This window comes from Excalfactoria chinensis, chromosome 17 (assembly GCF_039878825.1).
Source record: "Excalfactoria chinensis isolate bCotChi1 chromosome 17, bCotChi1.hap2, whole genome shotgun sequence".
Lineage (NCBI taxonomy): Eukaryota > Metazoa > Chordata > Aves > Galliformes > Phasianidae > Excalfactoria > Excalfactoria chinensis.
The window spans coordinates 4,440,563-4,456,002 of record NC_092841.1 but is presented as its reverse complement, the minus strand read 5'-3'; the positions used below and the strand labels follow the sequence as shown (position 1 = coordinate 4,456,002).

Sequence of the window (15,440 nt, the reverse complement as noted above, 5' to 3'; positions counted from 1 at the left end):
CAAGCTGTGGGCTCACGCTCCGGCCCAGGACAACTTCATTGCATGGCTCTGAGAGGCACTGACAGCAGCTGGAGGGCACGTGAAATCCTCTTGGAATAGCATCTGGTGCAATCCTGTCCTGCTGACAGCCCCCATCCCACAATGGGGACTGAAGCACCCATAAGAAGGATGTGCACCTCCTGGTTCACATAGCATTGCATGCTCAGAACTGAACTATAGCATCTCGCTTCTGCTCCAAGGATGTTCACAAGAATACAGATCCCTCATGCACTGGAAAATTCAAAGCCAGGACCAGGGGAAAGGTACAAGGATGGGAGCCCAGGGGCACTTTCCATCTCCACTGTGGACACACGGGAATGGAGTGCTTGCCACCTGATGCCCACAGGAGCAAAGAAAATTGGTTATTGGCCACAGAAAGCTCTGAGCTGAGCACTGCAGCTGCTCACAGACAAACCCGGTTCTCAGAGCCTTCAGGGGTCAGGAACCTGCAAAGTGAGCTGCGTGTCCACATCAAAGGCAATCACCGTCGGAACCCTCCAAATAATGCATGCAAACAGATGGTTTGCAAATAAACAGAGCAAGCCAAAAATCACCAGCGGAAGCAATGGGGGGAAGGAATTCTCTGTGCTCAAAGAAGGTTGAGATCCACTTGTGGGCAGCCCGAGGAAGGAATGCGGTGACGTTGGTCAAGGCAGTATATTAGCTCAATTATTCACGAGGAATTATTGGCCCCGCTCTACAGGGGGGAGAAGGAAAGCAGCACCAAAGGCTCGGTGCAGAGCGGTAAGCTCTGCTGCTGGGCTGAAGCAGGAGGCACTGAGAGATGCCTTGCCGGGGATGGAGCAGGGATGGTGGATACTGGGGCTGGGAAGGGACCTCAATCACCTCAGCCCTTGCTACATCTATGAGACTTCTCTGAGCAACCTTTCCCAGTGCCTCTCCATGCTCTGTGTGAAGACCTTCCTTCTATAACGTTCCATTCTTGGCCATTTCAGCCCAATTCAAGGCTCTAGGCAGGGGGATGATGCAGCAGGACACAGAGGCTCACAGTTCAGAGCAATGAAACACAACCAAACCTCTGCCCCGGTACCAACCGCTCCATACAACCCCAAGAGGAAATTTCCAGCCAACCCAGTCAGCAGCCCAGGCATGGATGGGCACAGCTATGGGGGGAGTCCAAACGAAATGGGGGAAAAAATAAGTAAATAAGAACTGAGCAGAGTGCAGGATTTGAGGGGCAACTCTGCCACAAATAATAAACAAATAAAGTAATTAAAAAGGCACCTCCCAGAATGAAGCCTCCACCCAAAGGTGCAGGAGCCCCAAATACACCCTGAGCACGTGGGCTGCCACCCTGCTGTACCCCAGCTCTGTTCCTGGCCCTGTGTGAACGCAGCACGGTTCTGCCTTCTCTATCTCAGGGCCACCACTCCCAGGGAGCCACTTCCTCTGCAGTGACGTGACCACACTCCCCCGAGGGCTCAGCTGCCCTTGGAGCCATTCTCAGGCCCATAAAACCACAGCTGGGCTGGGGATGGCCAAGGGATGGGAGCAGCGAGGAGGCAGAGCCCATCCCATGCAGCCGCTGCACAGTGGCACGGGATAAGCAGAGCGCTTTTTGGCTGTTCCTACAACACAGCTTGTGCAGAATGTGAACCCGTTCCCTGGGGTTATTATTAGAAGCAAGATATTTAAATCAGAAAGTGAAGCTGTGGGATGTGCCAGTGCTGAGCTCGGACTCATCCCATCCCATCCCTATCGGCTCCCTGCAGATTATGGGGCTCTGGGGAGCAGAAGGGCTGTTCTGTTGGCAAGTTCCTCCCAGGGAAATAGTGGGTGCTACAGAACAGCAGCTGCCAAGATAAAGTTACAGAGATACATCAATATTTTAAATAGGAGAATAGAAAATTGTGGGAGCATCAGGAAGGTCACAAGTGGAAGGATTGAAGGCAGAGCTTCCAGTTGCCAATCCCCATGTCACAGCAGTGTTAGGGGACACTGCAACACCCACACTGCAGATGGGGACACTGATGCTGGATGGGTCCTCAGGGCTTCTGACCCTCTGGGATCCCACACCTCACATAGCACTGATGGATCCCTGCAGACCCCAGAAGCAGTACAGAGGCAGAATGGGGCTGGCAGCCCTCTGGGTGGGGGTCCCCATCACATTCCACCCCCTCCCCATGGCAACACTGAGCTCGTGGGATGCACGCACCAGGAGATGCTTCTAGCACTGCTCCCCCTTCCAGCCCAGGAAGGCCAAAACCCCTTGGGTCTTCCAGCAGCTGTGCTCAGCCCATGCTGACATTATCTGTTAACAAGAAGGGTTTGGGCAGAAGGGACCTACCAGCCCTGAGGTCCCAGCATCAAGCAGATGCAGCAACCCATCGGCACGCCGTGCTCCTTCCCCCTGCCAGCTCCCTCCCATTGCTCCTAATATCTCTCCAATAATTATATTTCAGCTTTTTCTCCTCCCAGCACTAACCCACATGCTATCAGCAGCACTGGGGCAGTCCTGCTCCAACTAAAGAGAGTGGTAATTCTTTGCAGGATCCCCAACACAAACTGACCTAGCATCCCAAAATCCCACACATGGCATGGCGTGATGCAGTCCCATCCCCATTATCTGCTCAGTAGCCCTCATTTAAAAGCAAGCCCTGCACACCAGCGCCCTTGAAGCAGCCACCAAGCAGTGAGGGAAGGAGCACTCATGGAGCTGTGTGAGATCTCCCACAGCCCTGATGCTCAGGGTCACTTCTGGCCATGCCACTGGGGCTCAGCTGGCAGGAGGTTGGGGCTGTGCTGTGTTGCTGGGGGGTGAGTGGGGCCATGACATACTGATGCTGCAGGGACACCAGTGCACACAGATCCCCACTGGGAGGTGATGGGCAGCAGAGAGAGCATCAGTGCTCAGAAAAGAGGAGGTGCCAAGGCAGCCCCTACATTGCTGCAACAGCTCCCCGATGCTCCCTGCCATTTTGTAAGCACAATACCCTCCATGGTGGCACACAGCCCTGGGATGGGTGCTGGCTCCTGCACCCCAGCTGCACTGAGGCTGTGGGAGGTGGGAAGCAGGCACTGAGTGCAGCACTGATCCCGGCCAGAAATAACCTCCCAGCCCTGCAGGTTTTGCCACCTGTCCCCACCTTCCTCCAGCGCAGCCGGCAACGTCCTGGATTTCTAACCTGGAAAGCAGAGAGGCGGAGCAGAGCTCTGCTCTTTGGGACAGTGTGAGCTGAGCTGCAGGCAACCCAGGACAGGAATCATCTCCACGTTATGCCCAGCAACACCAGCAAATACTGCACTAGTTTAATGCAAAAAAATCATGTGTAATAACCAAGATGGTTCTCCCCTCCTGCCCACCTTGGTCTCCAACACTGACTGTGGCCACAGGCTGCCTGGAATGGTGCTCCCACAGCACTGTGTGCAGCACGCACAGGCACTGCTGCAGAGCAGAGGGTGCAGCTAAAAACTGAGCGTGCAGCCCTTCCCCAGGGGGTTCACTGCTAACACAACAATCTCTTCTGCCCACATGCATCCACCTGGAATTGCAACAAAGGAAAAGCACAGCACGTTGGGTGCCAGCATCGGCCACTGGCAGACCATCACCCAGTAACACTCAGCCAAACTCCAGCAGAAGGATGCTCGCTCGCCTGAGGTCTGGGAGACGAGCAGCTCACAGCAGCCCTTTGGGGGTACAAACACCAAACCTTCAGCCAAGGTCACAGTCCCCACCACCACCACTGCTCACCCTGGGTTGGCTCCAAGCACAGCATGTCGGCTCCGCACTCTGATCCCTGGGCAGGGATGGATTAGTTCAGTCACGCAGCCCTATTGATTCGGGAGCATTAATTGGTCTTCATTGTTCAAACAACCACCTCAATTAGAGCCACTTTTCCTTTTTTTTCCTCTTTTTTTCCCCCCTGGATCTTTACCCTTGGCTCCATTTGTTTAAATACCAGAATACCTCCACTGGCCTTGGGGAGAGGCAGCGTTAACAGTACATTTGTATCCAATTTATAGCAAGGCTCTTTACAGCCTTAATGAGCATTCCTCTAAAGAAAAGGAAGAAAAAAGGACACACCCTGAGAAGAGCTGTGCCATGTCCTGCTCTGCAGCCCCCCACTTCCCTCACCTCACCCCAGCCCGCTGCACAACAGCCCTTGAAGTCACTCTAATTCTCATTATTTCCTTCTAGTGATTTCCCACTCACAGCATCCCAAGCCAAAGCCCAGGAGATGGTGGCAGGGTTTCATATCAAGCAGAGCAGAGCTGTCTACAGCCTTTACTGTGGCCAACGCTGCTCTGCTGCCCCCAAGCCCCACAGTGCTGGGTGACCCCAACCTCCACCTGGGTGCTGCAGACCCCTTGGGGTGAATCCCCCCACAGCAGCACTGTGGTGAGAAGCCCTGTATTGACTGTTATCTGCCAGCCTTCATTTTCTTTCTGGGCCATCCAGGCTTTGGAAGCTTCCAGGCAGCACAGGAAGTGCAAAGCCACCCCAGTCTGCAGGTTGGTTCTCCACAATAGACAACCAATGCCATCCATGGATAAGCCACATGTAAAGGACCAACATGCCACCTCCATCCTGTGCCAGGGATGCAGAAGGTAGCAGCAGGGACAGGGACCTCACAACCCAGGGCAAGTTGCCCAGAGGTCTCCAACATCCAAAGGATGCAAAAATGCACAAATACCCAATTACTTCAGTTGTCGGGGCCACCAGCAGTCCCCACAGCACAGTTGTACATGGATAAAGTGTTCTGGGGCCAGACAATCCCACTGGACAGCACATGAGCCCAAGTCCTGCACAAAGCCAGAGAGACCTGGGCACTGCTGAGTGGTGCCCTAAACCCTGTGCCCTGCGAGCTCCTCACCATCCCAGTTGCTGCTGCCAGCCCCACAGCCCCCAGCAAGGTCACCTCGGGATAAACCCAGAGCAGAGATTTAACGCAGCAATGCTAAAAACCCACCCGGCCCGTTTCCATGGGTACGGGAGGCACATGTTGCTATGTGATGTTCGGTCCGTCGTCATGGAGATGGCGGGGATGTCACCATGCAGGGCTGATTAGTTGCCATGGCTCTTAAAAGGCAGTTGTCCTCTGGGGACCTCCAAGGACCACCGGCTTCCCCCTTCTCTCTCTTCCAGATGCCACCAAGGTCCCCAGGACATCGAGGCCACAGTGATGGGCAGCTCTGAGCTGAGATGGAGGCACTCAGCCCCACGCTGCTGCTCAGCGCATCCCCCCATCCTGCTTGAGCAGAGCACCCAGCAACAAGGATCTGTGCATCACATTATAATGTGACAGCGTACGGACACCCTCAACAACCCCATACAGGACCCTCAGCCCTATAGGCAATGGGGTCAGGCTGTTCACTGCTCCTTGTACCTGGCTACAAATCATCACACCTGACCCCACTGATCCCAAATCACTTTCCAGCAGCTCACGGTGAGGTTTGTATGCGGCCGCATAAACCCCCATGGAAAATACTTATGTGCTTTATTAAATAAATTAAAGGTATTATTTTCTCGTCATCTTGGTAGGCTTTCTAGGAAGGATATAATTTTTTTATTTAACTCCATTGGACAAAAAAAAAATCCTCACAACCGAAAACCTATAGAAAGGTACATTATCCCATAATGGAAAATTGGATTCCTCCTACACGATACTACAGCGCGACTTAACTACAATCTATAGGAATATAACACATTATTAAGTGGCACTGTGTCTTTCTAGAAAGACCTACAGCACAAGATTCTAAAAATTACTCCAAAAACTGACGAGGTTTCCATTTAGTCCAGCTGGCTTCCTTTCTACTGCATCCTGCAAGACTTTGCTGAAAGGCTGAGGTTTTCATTGCATCTTCAAACAGAGCCACCACCTGAGAATGCCTCCAAACACCTCCGGGCACAGCAAACCCAGGTGGGGAACCCCACCGTGGCCTTAGGAGGGATGGACCAGGCATGGTTGTGACACGGCTCAGTTCCTGCACTCAAAGAAATACCACTGATGTGGAGGGGCAGAGCTGGCCCCATCCCTCAGCCTCACAGAGCCAGTGCATTCTGCACCATGATGTGACCGGTGCCATCCCCTCCCGCTCACCACCACCCCACATACTGGGGGGGGTCCAAGCAGCTGTCAGTATGTGCTCACATGTACACCCATCCCTCTGCAAAACTGAATGGATTAGGGATAAAAGTTGCCTCTAGCTGTTGCCATAGAGACTCCCTGGCTCAGCAGAGAAAACCCAAATCTTGTCAAAAACGGAAGAATTTAAGATTTTAATCAGAGGGAACACACAGGAGGCCACAAGCATCAGTTCATAGCTTTGCCTCTGCCCTGCGCTCAGCACCAGGAACTACCTGGGGAGTGGGGGCTATAAAAACCAATGGGAAAGGCAACCTCTCCATAGCCCCCACCCGGGGAGGGCTGTAGATGTGGGCTCTGCCTGGGAATGGCAAGGTCCTGGCTTGGAGAAAACAGGAACTGAGGAGCAGAAAGGTTCAAACGAGCCACACAGAGGCTCCGTGCTGCTCTCCCCACTGGCAGGCAGGGAACTGCAGCGCAGCGCCAAGCGGCCGCGTCGCACTGCCTTCATCCACTGCCAGAGGAACAAGCACCAAACCCAACAACACACGAGCGAGGCAAAATATTTCCCGGAACCTCCACTGTTTCTACCACAAACTTCACCTCTCTGCCAGTGCAGCCAGCAGCGGGCGACGGAAAAAAAATAGAATAAACACAGCAAAACCCAACCGCCAACACCACGAGGTGGTTTTGGGAGCGTGTTAACTCAGCAGCCACATCCTCCACACTCCCTCCTGACCCGAGTTCTGCTCTGACCGCAGCACAGACAGCTCAGCACTCCGGCATCCCTGCTGGGCCGAGCACTGCGGTGCCACCGCATCCCCTTCTCCCACTGTTTGGCACCTGTGCTGGGATGGGGTGAGCCCTGAGGATGGGGCTACAGTTTTTAGGGGAGAACCACAGTGCTAAGGGAGAGCCTGTGCCAAGGGAGGTCATGTCTGTGCCTGGCTGAGAGACACGGTTTGAGGAAGACCAAACCGAGGGACTTCCAGAAGGAGCGGCGTTGGCTCGAGGAATATTGCTGTATGAGCTCAGCCCCTGCACAGGGATGGAAAAAATCACACAGCAATCTCGGTGGGAGGACGCAGCACGCAGCGGCACGAGCACAGGGTGACCACTGCCACCACCCCAAGGGACACCACCACAGAGCCCACGGCTGGGGGACACAGACCCCGAGATGACACCAGCAGGAAGGACCCCACGCAGCCCACTGAGAGCATCCCTCCCATCACACAGCACGGCCCTGAAAGATGGCTTGGGATTGAAGGCCATTGGGAGAGGAATTTCACGGCACCTTTCTGTGTTTTTGCATTTCTTCCATGCCATGTAGTTTCACACCTGCCTTGCACCCCCAGTCCACTCCTGGGCTCAGCTTTGATTCCCTCTGCTCAGTGCAAGGGCTTTGAACTGGGACCCCCTCCTCACAGGTGCTTCCCCTCTGCTCAGCAGCAAAGCAGCTGCCCTCCGTGGGCGCAGTCTGACACTGACATGACCTGAGATTCAGCTCCAGCACACAGGGTACCACCTCCCATTCCCAATGAGAGGCTGCTGAGCGCTCTGAATGGGATTCACCAAAAGCAGGGAAAGCCCCCAGCGCCTGGCACTGAGCCCTGCCCACCCCGCTGCCCCCCCCCCCTCCCCCAGTGCCATCCCATCCCCCCGGCAGCTCCGCCGCCGCTTCCCCGCGCTGTGCTGTGTGTGGGTGTATTTGGAAACGAGATCTTTCCAGCTGAACTGCAAAATGAAGCGCAGAGATCACAACTCCTTGAATAGATTCATCGCACACACAGCCCCCAGGCTCCATCCTGCCCCTGATGGGGTGCTGAGGCAATGGCAAAACCCTGAGGTGGGGAATTGAGGGGTTGGGGGAGGAAAAAGGAAGGGATGTGGGGGGGGGGAGAGACACACATTTGTGCTTTTGGAGCATCCTTTTGTGGCAAAGTGGCTGGAGTGGCACAGGCAGCCATGGAGACACAGACTGGGTGCAGGATGGGCCCGACTCGGTAGCTCAGGGACATCCCAGTGACACTCACAAGAGAGGTGACAACAAGCTGTGGCCCCACTGCCACCAAGCATTTTCCCTCAAGAAAGCAGCAGGGCACCAAGCTGGACCCATCCACAGCACTGAGCATCCATGGGATCACAAACAACCCTGGGATGTACACGAGGTACAGCCGTCTGGGATCCGTGCTGCACACACACAGTGAAGAACAATCACACCCCCACCAGCACACAGCCAGATTCTGGGTCAGAGGAATTCAGATTTCTGACCCAAAGAGGCAGACCTGTGCCATGACCCCACTGACTGTGGCCTCAGGAGTATATCCCGAGACATATTTATGTTCCTCTGAAGCCAGATCAGTCAATAGCCACATACAGTAGCAGCCACAAGTCAGATATTAATCTAATTCCTCTCCTCCCTGTCTGCCCAAATAAGCATTAATCCAGCGGCACACGAGGCCCCGTTATCCATCATCCTTACAGGGCGCTCTGCTCTCCAGTGAAGGCAGCAGCGCTGCAGCCAGGCTGCACAAACAGGACGATCCCAAAAGCAAACAGCCTGCACCTACCGGCAGCCACGGCTCCTCGTGCTGTTAGCAGACAATGCCGAAGCAGAGGGTGCTTAATGTGCGGCATCTGAGAGCCTCACCCAGGGCTCAGCACAGGGAACGTCTCTTTCCTTCAGCCCCGGGGTGGGCAGGAGCCCCCAGGAGCTAAAAATGAGCCTTACTCCCAATTAACATCTCTGTTTGCTTAGCGTGACTGTCAGCTCAACACAAAATCAATGTTTTGGCACCGAGTCAGGCGTGGGGGCGAGTCCTGCCCTGCAGGAGGGAGCTTCGTCCTCACGAGGGGTTAACAATCGTGTTCTAATTGAATTAACAAATCGTTAATGAGTCCTGTACAGCATCTGGGCACTGCTTTGGACTGCTGCAGCCACTGACACCCCGGGAGCAGCAGAGGCAATTGGTACCACACACAGAGAGAACCAACCTGACCCGATTTGGCCCCAGATCCTACATACCGGTGGGCACAAAGCCCCCTCCCAGCCCTGATCATGTTGGGGGCATCCCAAGGTGGGATGGGAGGATTTGCCAGGGGAAATCTCTTGGAAGAGACCCAAATGACAGACAGATAGGATGCTTTGCTATAGAAACCCTGCGAGCATGAAGCTAGAGCCCAGATTACAGCCAATAAATCCCCTTTTCTTCATGAGCTCATCTTTGCCCAGCTCCCATCTCTGCCATCACCCGCTCCAGGGGCTTCAAGCAATGCAGTTGGGCTTTCCCTGCACCCGATGCACACCCCCAGTGGAGCAGGACTCACTGCCATTCACGTGTGGAGGGTCAGTCCTGACAGCTTCGTGCCATTCACATACATCTGAACACCTGAAGGAGCTGGAGCATCCCTGCACAGCCTCAGCACAGGGACAAAGCGCTGCTCCCAGCACTGCTCAAACCACCGCTCTGCAAAGAGCAAGGAGCCAGCTCTAAACTTTCTCCCAGCAAATACCTCGTCTGAAAAATGTGCTTTTTTTTCCATCTGCTTGAAGCCTCCTTGCTCAGGCTTTGGTAGGAAGCAGATGTGAAAGCATCCCAAAGCACGCTCAATTGTTACTCATTCGGTTATATAAAACCATGAGAATTTCCTTCTCTTTTTTTTTCTCCTTAGCGCCAGGCCGGTTCCTGGCTGTGAGGCCGCAGCTCGGTGCTCAGCCAGCCCAGGTTGGGGGAAACCTCCTCGTGCATCACCAGGCAAAGGGAAAATTTCACATCTAGGTTGCCGAGCGGAAAGCCAAGGCGCGCCGCAGCCACCGCCAGGGGAGGAAAAGCCACGGCCTGGCCTCGAAACGAGCCCAGAAACACTCAGTCCTCCTAATGATGTGGAAATTCAACCCGCAGTGAGGCTTCCCAGCCCTGCAGCCTGGCCACAGCGTGACTGCCCCAAACCCTGCAGTGGGACAGCAGAGCCGAGGGCTCTGCAGGGGAAAGCGATGGCACAATCAGAGAGAAAAGGCCACTGGGGAGGCTGTGGGGAGAAGTTTTCCCTCCCTCCCAGCAAAAACAGTGGGTATGAAAACGGAGAGCTAAGAGAGACCTGGGCTGGAGAACCCCAGGAGATCCCAAACCTGATTTTGTCTGTGAGGGGAAAAAAAAGAGCAAAGCTGCCTTTAAAGCAAAAAATAATAGAGAAGTATTTTTCAGCGCGGTGCCAAAACATCTGCAGGGGGTGCGGGGGGAGAAGAAAGCAGAGCATTTTTTAGGCGTCATAAAACCCCGGGCATTTGTAGAGCGGCTCCAACACCCCACGCCACCACCCAGGGCAGGGAGCACCGCCCGACGGCTCGGGGATGTCACCGGGACGGGCAGCGGGGGCTGCCGGGCGCTCTGCTCCGCACTGCTCAGCAGAGGCCCCAGGAGCCGCCCCGCTCAGCCCCACTGGCGGCGGTTCGGAGGAGTCCTCGACGTTCCTCGCTTTGAGGGTTTCCCCCGGGGGTGCGGAGCCGTCCCGAGAGGCAGCCGGGACCCCGCGCTGGATGACATAACAGCATGGGCTCGGCCCTTTGTCTGCGCGCCGAGAGGGAGGGAGGGAAAAAAGAAAGAGAACTTCTGGAAGTCATTACGGTTCCTCCGCTCCAGTCTCCTTTTGGCAGACGGCTCCCCCCCCCCAGTCCTCCCCCCAGCCCGGCTCGAAATGCCAGCCTATGATTTTTAAATGAGAAAAAGCTGCTCTCTACTCCAGCGCTTGGATAAACTCCTACACAAACTTCCAGATGTGACACAACCGCCTGGAAGGGGGAATTCGACGACGGATCTTCTTAAAAAACGCACGTGGAGAGAGCGGGGCGGCGGCGCCGGATGGATCCGGAGATCCCCGTTGGGACGTGCGCGTTCCCCGGGTTGGGATCGGAGCTCCCGGAGCTGCTCCCGAGCGGCAATGAGAGGAGCTCGGAGGGGAAAACTCTGCCCGCTCCCGGCCGGCCCCCATCCCGCAGGACTCCGAGAGTCCCTTGGGAAGGGGGAATAAAAGGGAAAATAACCATGATAATAAAACCCCCGCCCGGCCTGCCCTTGCTAGAAGGCGACGGGTCTTGCTTTTCCCTGAGATCCCCACCGAGCACGGCACGGCCCGTCCCAGCCCCTTTCACTCCCATAGCCCGGGGGGATGTGAGACCACAGCCCTGACCCCACAGGAGCCGTGCGCTGGGGGCTCTGTGCCCCCCATCCTGAGCAGAGGCTGCTCAGCAGTGCCTTGGTGCCCGTGGGGGTTGGCAGGACTGGGCTGAGCACGGGCTCAGGTGGAGCAGAGCAATTCTGACCCCTCTGTGGGTTTCTCAAACACACACACAAAAAAACACATCTCTTTCTGTTTGAACCTCTCGAAAACAAAGCACTTCAGTTCATTAAATCCAGAAGCGAAGCGTTGCACAAATGCACTGAACTTCAAAGCCCACTGCTCGTGCTCCCGCCTCAGCACACCCTGTGATCCACACGGCCCTTATCTCCACTCTACAGCTGAGCCCTCAGAGCTCCAGGCGCTTGGGCAGAGCCCGGGCACATCCCCACATCCCTGGGAGCATTGGGCACACAGACATCCCACACCAAGCAGCAGCACCCGCCTTGCTTCCTCCATCCTTGCTCTTCAACCACAGCGCAGCCCCCAAGAAACAGCCTCACCTCTGCCCACAGCAGCAGGCTGGCACAGACCATGCTGCAGCCTTTTGTCTTCCCCTCCCCCACGGTGCTTTCATGTTATAAGAGAAACCCCCAGTAATTGTCTTCCCCCCACCCCCATAGGCTCCATTTCACTCCATTTCACTGTGGAGCAGTGACCACTCAGCACATCCACCTCATCCCCTCCCCTGGTGCCAGGCTGTCAGTCCAAGAGGACAACGGGGTGGATGGGGCGAGACTGTGAGTCTGGGGGGTTAAAAACTCAAGGTTTGATGTTCTGAAAGGAACCAGGGTGGAAAAGTCCAACACGCAGCCCATCAGCCACAGCCCTGTCACTACTGGGGACAGAAGCAGCATCCCACCAGCTCCCAGTGCATGGGGATGTGGAAAGCCTCGGGGACACACCAGCCCTGGGGACATGGGGGCAGCGAGAGGGCTGTGGGGACAGCAGCAGCTCTGACAACCCTCCCCACATCCATCAGCTGGGTTAGCACGCAGCAAACTGCACCATGGCTGTGCCGAGCCAGCAACCTGCGTGACCACACCATCCATCACCTGGCTGAGGGGCACCAGGGGACGTCAGAAAGGGCAAGCATGAGAGCCCCCAGCTCACCCAAGGACAGGTGAAAGCAGGATGAGAGCCTATGGGAGCCAACAAGAGCCCCTCCATCAGCTGTCAGCCCCCATGGGCCAGGGGGGACTGTGCAGCCACATGACCCCAGCTCTGTCTCTCCTCTCCAGAGCAGCTGGTGGCAACAAAGACCTCCCAGTGACACGACTGTATGTTTTTAGCACCGATTCCTAGAAGATGACAGTGTGAGAAGAGCCGCTTTTCTGACCCAGCATCATAAGAACTATGAAAAGAGAAACGTAACAAAAAAATACATGAGCAAGCAAAGGACTTGGAATGCAGAGAGCCGAAGTGATGGGCAGGGCTCTGCTGTGCCCAACTGCACCTCAGCCACACAGCAAGGGATGGGATGCGGGCATCCCACTGCCCAGTGCCTCCTCCCTCTGCACACAGAGCCAGCGATCCCCCTGGGGGCACACAGTGTGCATCCAGTGGGGAGGAGGGGTGAGGCTGATGCAAAGCCAACCAAAACCACGCAGGTGTGAACACCTGCTTCCAAACAGCACCATTAGGAGGGGAGGGAGAAAAGGGACGGCTTGAAAACATACTGAAATCAGTTATCATAAACACTATCAGTCAGAGGAGGCGAGGAGAAGGCACAGCCCTGCAGCTGGCCAGCGCTATTTCTTCCCGGAGAAGAACGCCTTGCAAAGTTTGGAGATTTCCTGAGGTGCTGAAATCGGTGCAGCTCTGAATTGCTTCGCAAGTGTGGAAGAGACCTGGGGGAAACTGCAGGGGAGCATTCGGGACTGGGAAGAGAATCTTGTTTTTCCTCTCCCGGGGACATTCTGGGAAGGAGGCAGCCCGCTTAGCAGACAATTGACCGCTGAAGCCCAAGTGCAGCACTGTCACAACTCCAGCAGCCCCTCACCACAGTCCTGAGCTCAGCCCCATGGAACTGCCATGTAACACATCCTCCTGCTGCCCAGGCCTCTCCTGCTCCAGATGCGGGGTTTCTGCCCACCCACACGGCCCCAGTAAGTTCCCATCCAGCGGGCAGAGGCGGCTCCCATGCACCATCCCTGCCAGAAGCTGCTTTATCTCAGTTCGCTTTTTGTCTCCGCAGATAATAAACGCAGACAGAGTTCAAGGATGGTAAAACACTCGCACTGCTAAGAACCGTGTGCCGGCTCACACTCAGCTCTGAGGGCTGCTTTACAGGCATTGAGACCGCGGCAAGAAGTGGTTTTTCCTATTGTCTTTTCTTTTTTTTCTACCTCCCCTTCCCGTTTTTGAAAGCTTGAAGTTGGCTACAGCAGCTCAGACACAGCCTGCACAGAGCAAACGGAGCTGGGAAGGGGCCTGGATGCCTTTGTGGGGCTGCAGCAAGCAGCAGCCCTAGCCCCCAAGTACCCATGGGGACCCCCACTGCCTGCCCTACCCCGACCCCCTGCGCTGTGAGCACACCCCGGACCCCGCCCGGAGGGATGTGAATTATTTAGGGACCCCAAAGCCGAGCAGCAAACCAACCCCCTGAACAGCCGCCTACCCCCAGATTCCTTAAAACCCACAGAGAGTGCAGCGGAGAGCCCAAAACGGGTGAGAAACGGAGTCAGGGAGAAAGGAGAGTCCTGCAAGGAAGGGCGCTGCGGTCAGGGCCCCCCGGGGGAGTGGATGAGGAGGGGTGGGGGGAAGGCTGCAGCCCAGCTTCCCGTGCATGGGGGTCGCACTGGGCAGCGACCCCGGCAAACTTCGCGGCCGGACAGCGGGAAAGGTCCCCCCCTCGAAGAGCAGCCTCTTCCCTCAGCCGCTCAGGGGACCCCGGGGAGCCGCGCTCTTACCTCGCCGCCGCACCTGCAAAGGATACGGGTTACAGACCAGGCGGAGGCACCAGCTCCTTGGCCGGCTCTCCTGGCTCAGGTAGAAGAAGACGACGGGGGCCAACGCCGGGTAAGGCAGCCCCTCCGCCTCCGAATCGCCGCTGCCGACCTCCCGCTCCCCCGGCCCCGGGCGGCCCCCGGCCCCGGACAGGTCGTTAAGGCGGATAAAAGTCTTGGCTCTTCCTGGCTCCGGCTCCTCATCGGCCGCTCGCGGTCCATCCTCGTCCATCCTCCGGCGGGCGGCCCCGGGAGGGGCCGGGGTAACGCGGGGCAAGCCGGGTGGGCGTCTAGAGGGGCGCGGCCATAGCGGGGCCGGGGGGCTGGGGGCTGCGCCGGGGCGGCTTCAGCGGCGGGGCTGCATGACCGGGCAAGCCGCTGCCTCGCCCCCCGCCGGGCGCGGGGCCGGGCCGCCCCCCTCGGCCTGCCCTGCCGGCTGCGGGCTCCGTAGCTCCTCCTCGCCGTGCCTCCGGGGAGCCCGAGCCGGGCCGGCGGCGGAGAGGCGGCCCCCCACCGCTCCCGGTGCTGCCCCCGAGCCTCGGGGAGGGCCGCCTTAAGGGCTGCTCCTGCCCCCTCCGCGCCCCACCATCTGCCCGGGGCCGGGGCTGCTGCCGCCGGAGGATGCTCCCGCGGGCGGCCGCGCAGAGCCGTGCGCTCCGCACAGCTGGATCCCTCACTCCAACTTCAAGTCCCGGCTCCTCCTCCTCCCGAGGCCAATAAGAGTTCGCCCCCAGCCCCTCAGCGCCTTCTCATTGGCCGCCCTGCGTGTCCGTCCGGGCAGCACAGCTGGATGGGCAGTTCGCTCCCCCGGCGTGGCTGGACGGGGCGCACCGGACCGGGGGGGGGGGGGGTGTCTGGAGGTTATACTCCCCTGGGATGGGGTCGGGAGAACAGAGCTCTGGAGGAGAGGGCGGTGTCCCTCGCTGCTTTAGACGGAGGCAGAGCCTGGCGAGACTCACCGCAGCTCCGGGAGAGGGGAAAGCGGTAAGCGGCGGGGGGCAGAATGTGGGGCACCGGGAAATCGCATAGCCGCCCCTCCTCGCTCCGAGAGGGCAGAAGAAGCGGTAGCGACCGAGGGCAGCAGGAGCAGCTCTGAGGAGCGCACAGCCCCGGTACCTCCGGGGGGCTCCCCACCCTTTCTCGGCCGCAGCTCTGAGCCTTGCCCGACACCCCCACCCCGCTGCAGGGCCCAGGGCCTCCTTCCGCTTTCCCCGCTCCGCATCCTGCACCG

At 57.3% G+C, this 15,440-nt stretch overlaps 1 protein-coding gene across 19 annotated transcripts in view; it reads right to left on the bottom strand.

The window, feature by feature from the left end:
• The window catches only part of CACNA1G (calcium voltage-gated channel subunit alpha1 G), a 106,919-nt gene extending 92,066 nt beyond the window's left edge, over positions 1-14,853 (bottom strand). For 12 of the 19 annotated variants that reach the window (XM_072351694.1, XM_072351696.1, XM_072351703.1 and 9 more), the window contains exon 1: positions 14,200-14,852. In XM_072351694.1, the coding sequence (XP_072207795.1) occupies positions 14,200-14,441 (242 nt within the window). In that variant the 5' untranslated portion in view covers positions 14,442-14,852. Of the gene's footprint in view, positions 1-8,656; positions 8,730-14,199 lie in introns of those variants that run through there. The other 7 variants (XM_072351707.1, XM_072351710.1, XM_072351711.1 and 4 more) reach the window with 3 other exon arrangements.
• Positions 14,854-15,440: the final 587 nt, after the last annotated feature.